We start from the raw sequence: 19598 nt of genomic DNA on the forward strand, positions 1-19598 counted from the left end.
CTACTCAGATGGCTGTTTTTAACACAACCTAAGTAACGGATCATGCTACAGAAAAAAAGGTGCTATCTTGAACCTAAAAGGGTTCTTTGGCTGTCCCCACAGGATAATCCTATGAAGAACCCTTTTTGTTTCCAGGTAGAACCATTTTGGTTCCAGGTAGAACCCTCTTGAGTTCCATGTAGAACCCATGCACAGAGGGTTCTAGATGGAACCCAAAAGAGTTCTAGCTGGAACTGAAAAGGGTTCTACTTGGAACCAAAAAGGGTTCTCCTATGGGGACAGCTGAAGAACCCTTTTGGAATCCTTTTTTCTAAGAGTGTACTACTCTGTTTCGACTAGAGAACAAGGATGGAAGAGAGAGCGCCACGAGGAGCATCAGAGCAGACAGCTATCAGTCCTAAGTGGAGGGGAGTGGCAGAGCAGCTCCAATTTAGGATAGTGGGCCGGCTATTTAGCCTGACAGCCATTAAATATGAATTAAAAACCACACAGGCCTCTTTGCCTCCAAAATGTCATTACATATATTTATGGTTAGCGATTGTTGAATAAGCAGTTTGCAGGGCTTCCCAGGGGTGGGATGGAGGGAGGGGGGGGGGGGGTGGAGGAGGGCAGTAGAATGTATATCCAATAGACAGGTCTGGTAGATAGGGAGGATGCCTAATAGCTACTGAAATGGAATCTGCATTAGGAGCTCTAACTGAGTAGAACACTTCAGTGGTCGGCCCCAGGAGGAGCAAATAACAGTGTTGTTTTGGAGTGGGTGCTTCAGTTTTTCCACAACAGATTGCACAGAGATGGGAGAGAGATGAAATGTAATTTGAGAGGAGGAGCATTTTCAGAGAAATACGACATCATGGTTCTTTGAATCTTTGAGTTGAGTTTATGGTTTGGTCTTAGAAGGTCAGTGTGTTCCTTCATTTGAGTGTGTTTAGCTTGTTAATGCCTACAGACGTCTACAATTGATCATGTTAGGTGTCGAACGTGCAGTACATTTAATGTAGTCTGGTTGTGGATTGAACAACAATTTAGTACTTGAAACTTGAAATCTAATTTGAATTGTTTTATTTTTTTTCACCCCGAACAGGGATTTTTCTGCCTAGAAAATGCTTAGGCGGGCCGCCTGAGTGATTTTTCGGGCCGTCGAAGTCCAAACACTGCTTTCAGAAGAAAAACATCTGGATGAAAAACGCTTTCAGTGTAAACCTAAGTGACTACAACCAGATATAAATTTTATAGAAAAGATCATCGACGTATAGTGGCAACAAAAAGTATGTGAACCCTTTGGAATTACCTGGATATCTGCATAAATTGGTCATAAAATTTGATCTGATCTTCATCAAAGTCACAACAATAGACAAGCACAGTGTGCTTAAACTAATTACACACAAATTATTGTATTTTTCTTGTCTATATTGAATACCTAATTTAAACATTCACAGTGTAGGTTGGAAAAAGTAAGTGAACCCCAAGGCTAATGACTTCTCCAAAAGTGAATTGGAGTCAGCAGTCAGTTAACCTGGAGTCCAATCAATGAGACAAGAGTAGAGATGTAGGTTAGAGCTGCCCTGCCCTATAAAAAACACTCACAAAACCTAATATTAAGATTTTTTTACTTGCATAAACCTGGAAAGGGTTACAAAAGTATCTCTAAAAGCCTTGATGTTCATCAGTCCACGATAAAGACAAAATGTATTTAAATGGAGAAAATTGGCCGTCCTGCAAAGATGACTGCAAGAGGACAGCACAGAATGCTCAATGAGGTTAAGAAGAATCCTAGGGCGTCATCTAAAGATTGACATAAATCTCTAAAACATGCTAACATCTCTGTTGATGAGTCTACGATACGTAAAACACTAAACAAGAGTGTTGTTCATGGGAGGACACCACGGACGAAGCCACAGCTGTCCAAAAAAACCCATTGCTGCACGTCTGAAGTTCGCGAAAGAGCACCTGGATGTTCCACAGCGCTACTGGCAACATATTCTGTGGAGAGATGAAACTACAGTTGAGTTTTTTGGAAGGAACACACAACACTATGTGTGGAGAAAAAAAGGCACAGCACACCAACATCAACCCCATCCCAACTGTAAAGTATGGTGGAGCGAGCATCATGGTTTGGAGCTGCTTTGATGACTAAGGGCCTGGACAGCTTGCATCAATTCCCAAGTGTATCAAGACATTTTGCAGGAGAATGTAAGGCTGTCTGTCCGCCAATTGAAGCTCAACAAAAGTTGGATGATGCAACAGGACAACGACCCAAAACACAGAAGTAAATCAACAACAGAATGGCTTCAACAGAAGAAAATACACCTTCTGGAGTGGCCCAGTCAAAGTCCTGACCTCAACCCGATTGAGATGCTGTGGCAAGACCTCAAGAGAGCAGTTCACACCAGATATCCCAAGAATATTGCTGAACTGAAACAGTTTTGTATAGAGGAATGGTCCAGAATTCCTCCTGACTGTTGTGCAACTACAGAAAATGTTTGGTTGAGATTATTGCTGCCAAAAGAGGGTCAATCAGTTATTAAATCCAAGGGTTCACATACTTTTTCCACCCTACACTGTGAATGTTTACAGGGTGTGTTCAATAAAGATATCAAAATGTAAAATTGTTTGTGTGTTATTAGTTTAAGCAAACTGTTTGTCTATTGTTGCGACTTTGATGAAGATCAGATCAAATTGTATGACCAATTTATGCAGATATTCAGGTAATTCCAAAGGGTTCACATACTTTTTCTTGTCACTGTATATATTTTTGCATACTATAGTCTTTAAGAGCTAACTCATCGAAATGAAAGCTAGACAGTCAGGGAGAATAGAACATTCCCAAAACTATGAATTCAGGAGTATAGATTTTGTTATTATGTTTGAGCATAAAAACGCAGCATTAGCCATGGCAAAATGCATAGAAATGCAGGAAATTTGATGTAAAACAGCAAAATACTTTCAGTTCCAAGGCAGAATATGTTAAATCGCAGGAAATTAGCTTTAAAACTGCGACCACACCCATTGCCACGCCTCCTGCCAAGCTCACCACCTAATCTCCTTTTTGATCTAAGAAAGAACCCTGTAGGCTTTGTTGTGTGATAATAATTGATGTTTGATTGCAATTGAGGCAATTCAATATATTATTGACAATGGACATATAATGCGGTTATTCTGCAGTTGCGTACACCTTCCTTAAATGAGAGAACTCTTCATATTTTCATAAGGGGACAACAAACTAGCTCCTAAAAATACATGCTAGGAATATTCTTTTCCCGCTGTCAACCACTTGCAAAGTGCACCTGTTTCATCTAGCCACACAAAAAGAACAATATTGTACAACAGAAGTACTATTGTCAAGCCCAAGTGGACTGCTGCTGTTTTTAAGACCGCTCTCTAATTTGCTTCCATTTTGTAGCCAAACCAAACATCCATATGTATAAAGCCTGCTGCACTCTAGCCTCAGCCCCTTCAGATGTACACATTGTCAATGCCTGTCTAAAATACACAAGGATCATTAAATGTTTTGTATGTGGATCAATTGGTTGATCCAGTCCTCATCCTAAACAGAATGTCCTGATCATGTAAAGATCTGATGTGACTTGATAGAGGAAATAACCGATTACACAACAGTGATAACCAACTCCATCTTTTTTTATTTTCTTTAAACAACTGACGTTTACACTGGTAGCCCCTATTTGTAACGTGATTGTTGTTATTGTAGTAACCACATCTAGACTAAGAAATGTTAGTCAATCAAGAGACATCTAACATGAATCAAAGACAGACAGAACGCAAGAGCCAGCCAGACATGTAATGATTATTAGATTGATTAGTATGTTTGATTGATTGATAAGTCTAGCCAACATGGAACCAAAGCCATAAGGGTTTGTGTGGAACTAGAATTCAAGTCCAACTTATGTTGCAGGGGTACCTACTCTTTTCTGTCTACCCCATGTGCTACAGCACAGAAATATGTTGTTCTATGTCTACTCTAAGGTGCACAGCATCACTGTTTTCCTCATCAATAATTTTTTTGTGTGATTTCATTCCTTTTAGTCCACTTAAGGGTCTTTGGTTTCCAAGGAGGCCATTGTATTTCCTCCATTGCCTAGCAACCATCACCAAGGCCAGCACTCCATTGTTGCTGAGGGTATGCACATGCATTGCCAACTGTAGAAATAGAATGAACAGAACTGACATCCCTATTCAAGTCAATGATGGCATAACGGGTGGACTGGCATCCATTTTGAGTGTACCCATGCTTAGTTTGAAGATAAAAGGTTAGGGGACAAGTTATGATTTTATTTTACAGTTTTAGCCATAGTAGTATGGCACACTTGGACCAAACTAGGGGTAAATGCCTTGCTCAAGGGCACATTAACAGATTTTTCTCAATGTCGGCTTGGGAAATCCAAACCAGCGACCTTTCGGTTACTGGCCCAACGCTCTAACCGCTAGGCTACCAGAGCTGTTGTTCACTAGCATACAGTAGCTGGCCCCATTGTTGCAAAGGGATATTGTAACCAACTTGTCTTAACCTTTGTCATCTTCAACCTAGATCCAGCAGGAAGTGTACCCTTCAATCTGTGCGGTGATTTGTTGAGTCAACTCAACTGACATTACAACAAATACATTCCAATGCATGAACCACATCAGTTAGCATCATTTAAATGAACATTCTAGATTACTATGGCAATCGAGCATCAGTTGGTAGATAGAACATTCCAAATTACCATGGGAATTATTGCATCACAATAGTAGGCAGCCATTTCGAGTGTACCCTTGAGTTTACCAGGGTTAGAGCTTCCAACCCCACTCTATCCATTCTATTTCTATATTGCTGACTGCCTGTGTCTACTTTTCAAAATTGTACTGTAATTTCACAAAGTGGTATTTCAGCATTGGAGAGACAGAAAAAAAACAGGAACATAAAAACAGGAACATCAGACAATTGGGAAAAATATATTTAATTTGTTTTTGAAGAAATTCACAGAAAATGGCAACTATTGTGAAAACAAATATTCCGTTTTGTTTTGTACGGTGACTATATACGTGTGAATATATGTTGCTGCTACATGTGTACTGTATAGTATTGCATTACGTTATTCTGTAAGGACACAAGAATGAAAGAAAGAAAGTAAGAAAAAATGATGTACTGTAGAGCAGCTCAAAGTGGAAGGAAGGACTTTTATGTTGAAAGGCTTTCAGAGCAGATTTTCAGTGACGTCATTTTTACACAATTTCCTTGAATAGGCTAGCACCTGTGTGCATGGGGGTTGTCTGTCTGTCAGCTTTGAGTAAAAAATATAACCCATGCCAGCAAAAACATATCCATCAGTATTCCCCACTGCCCATTGAGATGGTCTGTCCTTACTCCTCAGACACCAAAGCATACAGCACTCTTCTTAAAGACAAGGCATTTGGAACTGTAGATATTGGATTGGCCCCACTTTTTACAGCCCAAAACCATCTGTAAGTGTGGCTTCCATGTAGTGCTTTCTTATTTTCCTCTCTTTTCTCAAATTTTTGTCAAATTCTTAAGTGCTTTCAGGTTCCCATAATAGGCCACCGTTTCTTTTCTGTCAGGGTTCGCCATTTTCCACGCGCAGTTCAAGCCCTTCTAGGTGCCTAAATTGAAACATGGTGAGTACCTTCCATTTTGCTAATGGGCAGAAAGTAGTCCTGTCATTATGTGGGTGCGTATGGATGTATGTATGATTTTTTATCTTGAGATGTCATGATTTTAAATGGTACATTTTATCATGTTAACCTGCTCTTTTTTATCTGCATAATCAAAGTCAATTATGGTTTGTCTCTGAGCCAGTGTCATATGTCTCTATACACTATATGCTCCTGGGTTATCTAGCATCATTCAGCTCATACTAATCTGATTTGTTAGATCAAAAAAAAAATCTGCATATCTAACTAGCTCTCCTTGATTTAAGGAAGAGTGCATGGACAACATGGGCATACAATATATTTTTTTCCTAAAGACTATAGACACACAGAGCATATTATCAAAAGCACACACACACACACACACACACACAACACTCCTTGTGTAGTGAAATTATATCAATCTATTTATTTTGTTATGCAGGATCAAACTGCAGAACATTGATTGTAAATGTGTTTCCTGTCATATCTGCAACAATTGAGTTACTCAACTAACCATACAGGACCTGTACATATGATGGAAACCCCTATAAATATAATGCACATGCAGTATAGCCTTTAATATACAGAGGAGAATATGCATTAGATTAGAGCCTATGCCAGTATAGAATAGGCAATAACTTTGAAATAGCTGAATTAGTTTTTAGGCATTAACTACATGTGTATAATGTGTTAATATCAATACATGTGTTATAGGAGTTCCAAACAGTAACATAATGGCCACATGCCAGCTAGATATGTCACACAATATTTCATACCTCGCAGACAGACTTCAGATGTCAAAAATATTTATCTTGGTTAACCCAGAACTAAACTATTGCGTAATTTGGTCAGTTGCGTGATTACAAATAACCTCGACATTCTGGAAATTGATGTGGCAGCACAAGGAGTCTTTTCCCAAATCACTCACCAGCCTACAGTAACAGAGAAAAACCCCTCGGAATAATACAGTATGTACATACTACATACTACCTTGATGTTCCCCATATTCAGTGGGCAACATCAACAGTTAAGGGAAAACATTTTTTGTTGTGATTCTAATGGTTATTAACAATTGACAGAACATAGCTAAATAAATTGATTGATCATCACATCATGCACAAACATGACCATTTGCTTTTGTTATGCTATTCATGCCTATTTTTCCAGTATCAAAAAGTTAAATGGAGCTCATAAGTACAAATCAAATCCAACTTTATGCACACGTTATTGAAACAGATAACACACTTTTTTTTAAATGCAAAGGGAACCTCAAAGACACAGTTTATCTTTAGGGGTTCTCTCTGTGCCTAACTACATGGCAGTAACTGCATGTGCCAACCTTTGTGGCACACAGTGTGCCCAGATAACCAGTTATCTCTGGGGCTTATCACTGGCTCTCCATCCAGCTGGTGTGCCCATCTACATCACCCTGGCCTTGTCCTTCCACTACCACCCCAGGGTCTGAGAGGCTGTAGAACAAGGCACCACCACCAACTGTCTCTTTAACACTATGGAAATAGCATCTGTTAAGCCTCATGTCCCTCATATGCCTTCATAACCCTCTGATATGAAGCCTGTGTTACCAAATGTATTGAGCAGTTATAAAATGTTCTGTGAGTTTATGAAAAGACATGCCATGAGACATGCAGTCATTAGTTAATGGTCTGATAAACATCTGTACTGCTGCGGCTGCTTCGTAACAGCGGTCGCTAGATCATTTGTCATACACTGACATCTGATGTTAACTGATACGTTTGTTATGAGTACAGAAGTCTGACAGACATATGGTGGAAATATGTTATAAAAACAGCTTACCCCATAGCTGGTTACCCCATAGCTGGTTACCCCATAGCTGGTTACCCCATAGCTGGTTACCCCATAGCTGGTTACCCCATAGTCGAGATTGGAATCAGGTTTAAATGGTTCATTTATTTAAAAATGTTTTTATTTGATGCTTACTTCAAGGAGGCAACGTTGCAGAACTGACAAGACATCTGGCCGTATCAAAATGAGCAGAGGTATAAAACTTAAATGTGATTTAAAAAAAACAACTTTCTGTCATGTGTTTCTTTGATTGCAAGTAAGGGCACTTAATAAGTTGTCTTCATTAAATCTTCTATTACAAGGAGAAGGTCACCTAGAACTGGCATTACCTCGTTCAAATGCCTTTAGCCTTCAGCCTAGTGATGTTTAGAGATTAGTTCAGCAGGAAGGAGACTGAGGTTCCCTGAAAATATCCTTCAGTCCTTTAAACATTAGCTAAAGGAGGCCACCTTGAGTACATCTTGTAGCCTGGCAACTGAATAGGCAAGAGTAAAGTAAAGTGAAGCTAGATGAGATCGTGCTATCAAATCACTGAGCATAGTGTATTCAAGAGGGCTATAAGCCTACTTATTGTTTACACTTAGATGCACCGCCGTCAAGCTAATAATGAGAGTAGAGGAAGTACACACATTCTTTTTTTCCCAAATCAGACTCAACATTGACTTGATGAATGATTATTTGATTATTTGGGTTGCTACAGCACACACAATGTGCCTCTATGTGAGTTTCATTTTCTAAAACCAATAAAGCATGCAGCCTTTCATCTTAAGGGTCCATAGCTGTGTGGAAGACTAGTGATTTTGTTGTTATGTGTCAAAATTGACAACAAGTCATGGTCTACCTCATTGCTTTGAGACAAAAAGCCCTAATATGCAGGTTCTATATCAACATGCGTATACTTATTTTTAAAGGATATACAACATTCTTTTTTGTTTACTATTTAAAATGGAGATTTCTGTAGGTAGGCAGGCCTATATTCAAGTTACAATATCTGGGAAGCTGTACTCTAGGCTGAGCAAACACCACTGCCTCATTCCTTAACTCTTTGTCTCATTCAGTTTCAGACCTGTTCATCCTTTTCCATTGACTTTTCAAAGCAATGAGAGTATGGAAGGGACTGCAGAGATTTTGGAGGGATGTTTTCCATCTTCCCTTGTTGCCAATTGAGAGGACAAAATTCGAAAGACAGGTAGGTCTACACCAAATTTAAATTTACCAAAAGGTAAATTTAGGTCTGTCAAAATATCAACAAACTTTCCATCTAAAACTGCAATTCATTTTTATTTAGGTTATTATATCAATGATGATGAAGTTGAAGCCATAAACTTACATTGCGGATGCACGGACAACACTCTAGTCTAGTGTCCAGTCTACCTGAAGTGGGAGGGATCAGCGTCCCAAATGTCCATTCGGGCACGCTGATTGGTTGAAAGGAACAGCATTTTTTTGATGACGACGATGATGAAGAAGAAGAAGATGGTGGTGGTGGTAATATAGAGAGCAATAGTGATTACGTTTTTTGTAGGCACTATCTCTGCCATGGTTCGTTGAACAAAGCCTATGTGAAAATCAATGGAGTTTTTGTAGGGTTTTTGGATAAACACGAAAATAAGGTCTGTGGTAAACACAGGCTTAGGAGATCTTATACATTTTTGTTCTATGAGATAATCTTCATCAGCTAACATCACCGTTTGTTCATTTTTAAGCATTTATGTAATTTAAAAAACCATAACGCACTTAAAGACTTTGTAATTCATAAAGTTCATGTTAACTGACTGACACCTCATAGAACAAAACGTATAAGATCTCATAAAGCTGTTTTGACCTCAGACCTTATTTTCGCCGTTTATTCCAAAACTCTATTCTTTCCCCATTCATTTTGCCCATAGTAATGGCTGAACGAACAGAGGTCAATTATTTCCGGTTTTTAGGACTACAAACTGTCGAGCTCTGTATGACTAGGGTTTAAGAATGTAATGGTGATGTCGTGATGATGATAAAGCCTATGAATTGCACTATCAAAATCCCACTTCTGACACCAATGTAATGAAACAGGCAGGGAGCAGGTCTCGAACCCTCGACCTCCTAGCCCGAGGTCCGGCGCGCTATCGACTGTGCCGCAAAAGCATGCTCGAGCGGCAGAGTCGATTTCCGCGCTTATAAACACAGGGTCGTTACACTACTGTATATATTATTATTTTGACCCCCCTCAGTTACGTGGTAGGCTATTCCTCTGAAGTCACTCATGTCAGACTTCTCGGATGCACAACTGTGCTGCGCGACTGTCAGCGTTGCGGTCTCATTCGACACTGGAGACTTTGGCGTAATCCCTGCGGTCACCACTTCTGCCGTGAGTGCATTGGATCAGATCAAAGATGATGGTTTCCGCGACATCGAGGGGTTTAGCTCAAATCCCTGTCCACAGTGTAAATCAGTTATAGTTTACTAAATCTGTAACCGTGACTGTATATTAGTGCCTTTTTCTGAGTTTTTGTAACCTTTTCTTTTTCTATGCACTTTGTAGTCCCTGCATGTCCCTATTGCGCAGGCAATTCAACAGAACTATTGTATTGTAATGAAACAGCAGGGAGCAGGTCTCGAACCCTCGACTTTCTAGCCCGAGGTCCGGCGCGCTATCGACTGTGCCGCAAAAGTATGCTCGTGCGGCAGAGTCGATTTCCGCGCTTATAAACCCAGGGTCGTTACACTACGCCCTCCTTTCAAAGAGCGCGTCCTCGCGACTCTACGTCTTACAGGAACGCTCTCACCGGCCAGGCACACGCACTGTCGTCCTTCTAGCCCGAAGTCCGGCGCGCTATCGACTGTGCCGCAAAAGCACGCTCGTACGGCAGAGTCGATTTCCGCGCTTATAAACCCAGGGTTGTTACAGTACCATCAAGACAAAGGACAAGCAAAACTATTTCACCATTTATCTCGTCAATCAGATCAGATTTTCATTGTCATCTTTTGGACATTCTATACATTAATGAGTGTGTGTAGTAGGCCTAGGTCACAGTCAATGACATTAATATATCTTAATATAACAATCTAAATGTAGCTGATGCTAAGCTCCATCCAATACAAATGACTATTTAAGAATATTAACTCTGGCTCATAGACAGGTTGGGGAGAAACTGACTGCATGTAATCATGTACATGTTATCTGATTACAAAAAAAGTAGTTCCAGCTAAAATTGTGTAATCAGATTACAGATACGTTTGAAAAACTAGATGATTACTCCTTGGATTACTTGCTTGCGAGAAAAAAAAATACATTGACCCTTTTACTGTTCTCAATGACATTCAATTCAGCCTTGAAAAAAGGCGCAAATTTAGCTTGTTCCACCTGAGCGAGTCTGACCATGAATCAGAGACCAAAATGATGACACACCAAATGCGTTTGATGGATAGTTTTTGTCTTATAATGCCTCTTAAGGGGAAAGTAAAACGATTACATTACTGAGTATGGGTAATCCAAAATTACTGATTACAATTTTGGACAGGTAACTAGTAACTGTAACGGATTATGTAACGGATTATATTTATTATATTATTATTATTATATTATATTATATATGATAGAGTGGCCCAAAGGTCAGTATATCAAAAACAAATATTGACTTGCACTTCAATAAGCACTTCCCATCAAATTCCACCCAGAAATGTATCTAATTTCAACCCCATAATTTGACCTTGAACCTTAAATGAATTACACAGCAGTACACAGTGCATTCATTTAATCTGCAATGTGCCCATGTGAACCATAGAGAAAACAATCACAGACAAAATGGTCACCTTTCAAGCCCTTTATTGGTGATGTCAAGAGAAGGAGTGAGGTAGACTTGACACAGGTGAAACAGACAGAGGGGAGATGGTTTTTCCTTTCTATGGTCTGGGCTGAACCAAAAGTGAACCCAAGCTATGGGGGTGTTACGCTAGCTTTACTGGGGGGGGAGGAGAGCCTTGGTTTGGTCAACCACGGTCTGGAAGAGCTGCTCCATCTGGGCCTGTAAGTCATCAGCCAGAGGCTTGAACTGGGCCTGCATCTTGTCGACCAGAGGCATGAACTGGGCCTGCAGGTTATCAGCCATGGGACGCACTTGCTTCTCGATGTCACTGACAAAGGATTTCATCTGCTCCTGGATCTTCTCAGCATGCTCCTGGACCTTGTCGGTCAGAGGCGTGATTTGAGTCTTACCCTCCTCCAGGTAACCCCTATGGGTAGAGAGACACACTTAGAGAGATGTTTTCCAACAGCTGTAAGCTCAGGCAGCAAGCTAGCTTTAAAGCTGACTCTATGGTACTGATGTGAAAACAGACATGTTTTAAAGGTAATATCCCTGTCAAGTACAATGTTACGAATAAATAAAATGAATAGTAACAATTTGAATGAGTGATCTATTTAGAATGACTTGATATCTTAAACGTGAAGAGATTCAACTCCATACAGAGTTGATGGTACTTATTTTGTTGATCTGCAATAAAATCCCCCCTCAAGAGAAGTATTCTATTCTATTCTATTCTATTGGAAGAGTGTGGTGGTCAGTGACATACTGAGCCTGGCTGATCAGCTCATGAGACTTCACTTTCTCGATGGCGTCCTGGAAGTACTTGGTGAGAGTCTCGATCTCAGCAGGGATGTCACGCTTCACCAGGGAACTGGACTCACAGCCTGTCATACACACACACAGAAAACACACTTAGTTACACACACTCACTACACACACAGTATTGTATTCAGTCAGAAAACAAGGATGGATGTAGTTATGATTAAAGAGGTTATAGATGAGCAGAGGAGTAAAGGGCTTGATTTTCAAATAAATATTTCTCCTCTGAATTACCTTGTTTAGCAGTTATGCGTTACTCAATTACTATTCATGAGTAGTATTAGGTATAAATGCAGAGAAGATAGAAAGTCAAAGATTTTTCTTTGTTGCGGAACAATTTATGTAATGAATTCTTACCAATGGCCAGCACAACAACAAGGGCAGCGACGATAGAGAATTTCATGATTGCTGATGGGCAAGGTGGATCTACACGAGAGGAGACAAGAGGATTAGGATGACAACAGGGAATTTCAGATGCAACATTGTACACGACATGGCAATTGACACTCAAAGATATTCTATTCACTTTCAGAAGTTGCACTTATCCTAGGTGAAACCAGGTAAATGTGATGAAACTGACCACATTAAGATCTCAGTAGAAATTGGTATCATATTTAACCATGTAGTCATAATGAAAACTTTACAGTACTTAGATGTATCTCTCTTGAGGCTACTACTAACAAAAAGACACACTCAACACTCTGTATACACATAATAAATATGAGGCTAAACTTTAAGTGTTAAACCAATATACTGAGACGTTGGGATCAGACAAAGAAAACCATGGAAGACTTACCTTTACTTCTGGGGGTTCTTGGACCTAAGGTACCTTGTGTCTGGGGCCAAGGGGTTTTATAGCTCCTGCTGGAGAAAAGGGGCCTGGCCCAAATCTTATTGGCTACTACATGTAAGGAAGTGAACTGAGGTGGAATGTGCAAATGTGTAGTGTTGGCTGATGAACCTTGATGTGTTGCCTGTCACAATAATGACACAAAGTCCAAAAGTGTGTATTGAATGGGTTCGAGATAAGGTGCTTGCACCACAGTTAAAACACATAATACTGATTGAATAAAAAGAGTGGCATTCAATCCAACCTATCCTGTCATCCCTTCATTGTGTAGGCTTAATGCAATCATTAAAAGATTAGTTCTTTCTCGATAAATTTTTGTAAAAAAATGTAAAGATGCCCATTTTTTTTAAATTATTTGTGTATGCATTTTAGGTTACCCTCCTCTTTTAATTTGGGTTCAACTATATGGCAGTTGGAAGTTGCATAATTTTGTTTTCCCCATCATTCATTTGTTTCCAATGTTTTGAGGTTTTATCAACTCGTTTTCTAAATAACTGGAGGAGCTAGCATTTTTATAGAAAAATAACATTGATTTTGGGGCAGAAACGTCCAGCAACACAAATGAGAGAAGCTTGGTAGTGTGCGTGTTAACCAGGGTTGAGGTCCATTCGAATTGAAGGCAGTAAATTCTAGTCTGGCTGATACCAGTAAACTGAAATTACAATTCAATAATTGAAAAAAGGCATCTGTTGTCAATTAATTCTCAATAATCTGAAAAGGGGATGCTATTTATGTCAAAAGTTTTGGGGATTTTCAATTCAAATAACTTCCTGAATAGAAAAACACTTAGAAAAACACTGATAGTAACATGACATTCCAGGTCGGATATCCCTTAGAACAGTAATATCTGTCTATCAGCGATTGCCTCACTGCACATTACCACTGTTACAGTTCCAGGCAGAAACAGAGGGCCTCAGATAAACCCATCACATCAGGGGAATGGTAGATACATTGTTTGTATATGAACTTGCTATTCCTGAGGACATCTATTTCGGTTATAATGTGAAACTAATGGGAATTGCATTGTTTTATGGTTTGGTTTAGGTCAGTTGGAGTCAACAAAAGAGATAACATTTCCTGTTCAGTTGATAGATTGAGAACAGAGATATTGGTATGTGCTCCGATAGTCGCATGCTATAGTTTAACGTGGACAACGTCCCGATTTCTCTGTACTGTTGGATTATCTTTCTCTACTGGGTAATCTAAGGTAATGATGACACATATTATCATTCATGCATACAGCAAGAATGATCCTCTTTGATATAAAGATGATCTTAAAATGTAACACATTGGAAATACATAAGATATACTGTATATAAATTGCACATTGCATGACTGAATATGAATAGAAAGAACCATCATTAAAAATGTAATATGACTTCATTCATTATTTTGCATCTCTCCAAGCAATGCAATTATCTCAGGAAATTAGATTGGCTGGACCAGAGATCCCAATGTGAAATAGTTCACATGTGCCCAAGACGTTGACTGAACAATTTGTCATAAATATCACCCTCCTCCAACTCGTGGATAAAGTCATTTTTGTATTTCCAAGTTCTTTCATTATTTTTCAATCTCTGCATCTTTCTTTGTATGAAGGTTATGATTCACTTAAGGGAATGCAATGTTTAGCACATTCTGCACAGCGCAGGCAAAGAAAAGACAGGAGTCACTGCGTAGGCTGATGGGAAAAGATTGTGCTGAGATTGGTAGTTTCAGCAACTTTCTTACAGAAAGGCACAGCCTATTTTGTTGAGGAAGATCTCTCTCTCTCTAGGTTATTTAGAATTTTTTTGCTGACCTTTTCCCAAGGTGTTGTGATGTGTGCTGTGCTGTCCCTGCTCCGGCCTACATGTCAAAGCATTTACATTTAAGTCATTCAGCAGATGCTCTTATCCAGAGCGATTTACAGGAGCAATTAGGGTTAAATGCCTTGCTCAAGGACATATCGACATATTTTTCAGCTTGTCAGCTCGGTTACTGCTGGCCCAATGATCTTAACTGCTAGGCTACCTGACATTTACATCTATGAAATTCAACTAATAAATATAAACTAACTGACACAAATAATTCAGTGGGACCAATACATGCCCATACCCATGTATTAATGTATTCATTCAGTTTTCAGTATTTCACATTTCTAAATATATATTGGATTCAAGTTATATTCTTTCTATATCGGTTCTGATAACAGGGGTGTATTCATTAGTCGAATTCCGCTGCAAAACGTTTAGCAACAGACGAAACGTTTAGAAATCGGAATCCAACTAACGAATACACACCGGCAGAGATACTTCCCGGATATCATCAACGTTCACGCGCATCAGCGCAAAAACAGGAGCTAACAACATGGCTGACGTACTAGATCTTCATGAAGCGGGAGGCGAGGACTTTGCTATGGATGAGGATGGTGATGGTAAAATTTATGAAACAGTAGTTCTGTGTTGTTGTTTTTTTTGCTTACTATGGACTCGCTAAAAGTGCGTATTTTGGGAATTTTCGGCTAACTGAGTGAATAGTATCCGCAAATCGTGGATGCGTGTTGCCTGTTGGGCCTTGCAGTCATTCAAACATGCTAGTTGGCTAATGTATTGTTGGTAATAACTTTTTGAATTGTGCCTATTTCGTTTAGAAAATAGGTGTTAGCTAGCGAATATGTATAGTTGCCACTCTTCGAGGAACTGAAAGAAGGTTTCGTTTGGCATTGTTAAAATATGGCGATTAGGTTGTGAGCTAACGCGTTAGCAAGCTATCTGGCTAACGTAACTAACACCAAGGTAGCTATGTAGACAATACATTTGTTTGGAAACTGCGAGGTCAATGTTAATAACTCGCAAATGACATAATCAGCCTTTCTTGTGTCGACTATTGTAAACTGATGGCGATTAGCGTGTGAGCTAACGAACGTTAGAAAGTTAACGTTAGTTAGCTAGATGACTAGTTTAGCAAATGTACTACTAGCTACACCAATCCAAAGATTAACGTATCATAACTACTGTTAATAACGTTAGCTAACACCCTTTCAATTTATGTGACCAATCTACTTTAGCAAACGTTACTACACCAAGCGAGCTAATTAATTTGTTTGTAAACCGTGAGGTCAAGGTAATAACTTGTCAACTAACGTTAGCTATTATAATTTTTTTCTGTCGAGTTACTGTAGCTAGCTGTCTTTTACTAACGCGTTAGGCTATTTATTAGTTATACTCTAGGTAAGTCAGTAGTTATCACTTTCAGTTCACTAATGTGTTTCTGTAATGTCTTCATTCCCCAGACAGCATCCACAAGTTAAAAGAGAAGGCAAAGAGGAGAAAGGGACGAGGTTTTGGTTCAGGTGAGTTAGCACTGCAGTTCTGACTCCTAACCTGGCTGTATTCTGCTTCTCCAATTTTTCACTTCTCCAATAGTGTATGGACAGTGTACAATTATGTTTTAGGTGGGATGCATGATGCAATTTCTTCCCTTTGTTCTCTGCTGTGCTAGAGGAGGGAGCGAGGTCCAGAGTGAGAGAGGACTATGATACCGTAGAGCCGGATGGAGACGAGCCAGGTCCTCAGAGATGTAAGTGCCATGATGAACCTAGGGTGGACAGTCACTTCTGAATGGGGTGTTGATTTGAAACAGTGGTTTTGTACATTGTCCGAGTTTCAAATGCTCATTCCAATATGAGTTTAATTTAAATATTGTGTTATAGCAGGTGGTAGCCCTAGTTAACCATAGAGGCAGTTATTAAACACGGACATGTTTGTCTTTTGATTCCCTCAGCTGTGGAGGGTTGGATCCTTTTCGTGACTGGGGTACATGAAGAGGCCACTGAGGAGGACATCCACGACAAGTTTGCGGAGTTTGGAGAGATCAAGAACCTACATCTGAACCTGGACCGAAGAACAGGTTACCTCAAGGTTAGGCCGAATTCCCATATCTACACAGCACATTTTAAATTAGGATTTGTTGCTTGGCCAGTTGACAGGATTCATTTGCCTGGCTAATATTGTACATTTCATAATTGTGTAATCTGTTGTGCAATGCTCTTTTAAGCCACAAGGTGGCAACAATACACTGGACATGGACCAATGACAATGGGCTTTTTGTGACTTTACAGCTGAGCAGACATAAAAATTATGCTGTGGTGTAAAATATTTTTGGGGGTTGTCTATTTATATTTTTGACAACTTTTATTCCACTACATTCTTAAAGAAAATATGTACTTTTTACTCCCATTTTTCCTGACACCAAAAAGTATTTGTTACATTTTGAATGCTCAAGTGGGACATATTTATGGTCCAATTCACGCAGCTATCAATAATAACGCGTTGTCATCCCTACTGGCGACCTCACTAAACACAAATACTGCATTTTTAAATGAAGTCTGAGTGTTGGAGTGTGCCCCTGACTGTCTGCAAAAAATCGAAATAATTGTGCAGCTTGTTTGCTTGGTAAGGAATTTGATGTATAGCATTTACTTTGACCCTATGTATGACAATTGAGTACCATTTTCTCCCCACCACTGTACATTTAAAACAATAAGCTTTTTTTTACTTGAGTCACTTTCTAATAAGGTATTTTTACTTTTACCCAAGTATGACAATTGAGTGCTTTTCCACCACTGAAATTAGCAATCCAACAATATCTGTACAATCATTAACTGGTTACTAAGTAGTGTGGTTGGACTATAGCAGGGCAACACTTCCTGCAGCTGCTCATCTCAACGTCAAGGCATGACACGTTCAGGGAATCCAATGGGCTGCTTTAGCATTAGCTACCTAGCACGGCGACGCAAAAGCCTGTTTAATTAAGAACTAGCTGCATTTCGATCACACCAATCTGCCATTTTACGTTATGGGATAATTAGGAATACAGCGACACCTACCATGTCTGTATTGCGGTATGTTATCCTGTGCTTTTTAGTCTGGGTTCAGAGGTCTCGTATTGACCTGCGACCGTTACGACAAGAAGGGGAAGCCCTATCGTTGTAATATTATGGCTATTATTTGACTCATCACTAACTCGTGTATTTGCTCATCAATCCTTTTCACAGGGTTATGCGCTGGTGGAGTATGAGACGTACAAAGAAGCCCAGGCAGCCATGGAAGGGTTGAATGGCCAGGACATGATGGGCCAGCCTATCAGTGTGGACTGGGGCTTCGTCAGAGGACCACCCAAGAGCAAGAGGAGGTGAGTGTCATAGAGTGAGCAGTATTCTGCTGTGGAGGGTAATTGTAGGGGTTTGGAGCTGCGAGAACACTTTAAACAAGTGGGCAAAACCCAGAACTAAGGGCTTCACTTGGATATCTCCATTTCACATTTTAAGTATAAGATGTGACTCGTTTGGGTCTATATAAAGAGGGGAACAGAATGGGTGCAGAGGCTTAACTTGATTTTTTTTTTAAAGTGTAGGTTTACGTGTAAATTTGTAGTCCTGTGTGTTATAAATGGTTTTGTTGATTTAAAACCTTTCCTCTGTTCCCCACAGGGGTGGTGGACGTAGACGCAGCAGGAGTCCAGACAGGAGACGACGTTGATTCCCTCACATAGTGTAGCCCCAGTTCCGAGCAAGGGCTGTTGTCATCTGCTCTTTAAAGGGTTATTTTTTTATTACATTTGTGCTTTGTAATAGCATTTACTTCACTGATGGCTCTATGGTAAATCGGTTTAAATTATAAATTGACCCGACAAGCGTGCTTTAGAGACCAAATTATTAGTTGTTCAGCAAAATGGCAAGGCTGCCATTTTTTTATTTTTTTTTGCTGAAACAACAAACACCAAATACACTATGATCAGTGAAACTTTGTTTGCACAAAAAAAACTGTTTTAAAGTAGTGGTATGTGTTTTTCTTATGGATCCCTCTATTCTGTTTCAAGGTTTGGTTATGTTCTGGGCCCTGTTTCCCAAAAGTTCATTGTTATAACCATAGGATCCTTGGTTTTAATGATGAACTTACTCTTAATGTTTTTAGGAAACCGTGCATTTGAGCAGCTTTTTTTGATGTATTACATGGGAATAAAACATTTTAAGTGGATCGTGTGTGCCATGGTCATTTATGTTAGGATGTTAAATGTTTTTTGTGACATTTTGGGAGTGTGTGTGTGTGTTAACACTGAACAAAAATATAAATTCAACATGTAAAAGTGTTGGTCCCATGTTTCATGATCTGAATTAAAAGATCCCAGAAAGTGTCCATTTGCACAAAAAGCTTATTTCTCTCAAATATTGTGCACAAATGTTTACATCCCTGTTAGTGAGCGTTAATCCTTTGCCAAGATAATCCATCCACCTGACAGGTGTGGCATATCAAGAAGCTGATTAAACAGCATGATCATTACAGATGCACCTTGTGCTGGGGACAAAGGGCCACTGAAATATGCAGTTTTGTCACACAATGTCAGAGATGTCTCAAGTTGAGGGAGCGTGCAATTGGCATGCTGACTGCAGGAATATCCACCAGTGCTGTTGCCAGATATTTGAATGATAATTTCTCTACCATAAGCTCTATCAAATGTTACTTTAGAGAACTTGGCAGTATGTCCAACCGACCTCAACTGCAGACCACGTGTATGGTGTTGAGCGGTTTGCTGATGTCAACGTTGTGAGCAGAGTGCCCAATGGTGGTGGTAGGGTTATGGTATGGGCAGACATAAGCTATGGACAACAAACAATTGCATTTTATCGA

At 39.6% G+C, this 19598-nt stretch overlaps 2 protein-coding genes across 3 annotated transcripts; one reads left to right on the forward strand and one right to left on the reverse strand.

Moving 5' to 3' along the window:
- Positions 1 to 11261: 11261 nt before the first annotated feature.
- LOC120047602 (type-4 ice-structuring protein LS-12-like) lies at positions 11262 to 12941 on the reverse strand. The gene is made up of 4 exons (XM_038993140.1): positions 12874 to 12941; positions 12435 to 12503; positions 12025 to 12142; positions 11262 to 11685 (listed from the first exon to the last, which is right to left on the reverse strand). The coding sequence occupies exons 2-4, from the start codon at positions 12478 to 12480 to the stop codon at positions 11412 to 11414; spliced, it is 438 nt and encodes a 145-aa protein (XP_038849068.1). The 5' UTR covers positions 12481 to 12503; positions 12874 to 12941; the 3' UTR covers positions 11262 to 11411.
- A 2296-nt stretch (positions 12942 to 15237) lies between these two features.
- On the forward strand, positions 15238 to 18947 carry LOC120047603 (RNA-binding protein 8A). Of its 2 annotated transcripts, none has more exons than XM_038993141.1 (6): positions 15238 to 15343; positions 16202 to 16261; positions 16411 to 16488; positions 16693 to 16829; positions 17966 to 18102; positions 18401 to 18947. In XM_038993141.1, the coding sequence occupies exons 1-6, from the start codon at positions 15277 to 15279 to the stop codon at positions 18447 to 18449; spliced, it is 528 nt and encodes a 175-aa protein (XP_038849069.1). In that variant the 5' UTR covers positions 15238 to 15276; the 3' UTR covers positions 18450 to 18947. The 2 variants fall into 2 exon arrangements, with proteins under 2 accessions (XP_038849069.1, XP_038849070.1); XM_038993142.1 differs by having other exon boundaries at positions 15238 to 15337.
- Positions 18948 to 19598: the final 651 nt, after the last annotated feature.

The sequence above is a fragment of the Salvelinus namaycush genome, chromosome 5 (assembly GCF_016432855.1).
Source record: "Salvelinus namaycush isolate Seneca chromosome 5, SaNama_1.0, whole genome shotgun sequence".
In the NCBI taxonomy this organism is placed as follows: Eukaryota; Metazoa; Chordata; class Actinopteri; order Salmoniformes; family Salmonidae; genus Salvelinus; species Salvelinus namaycush.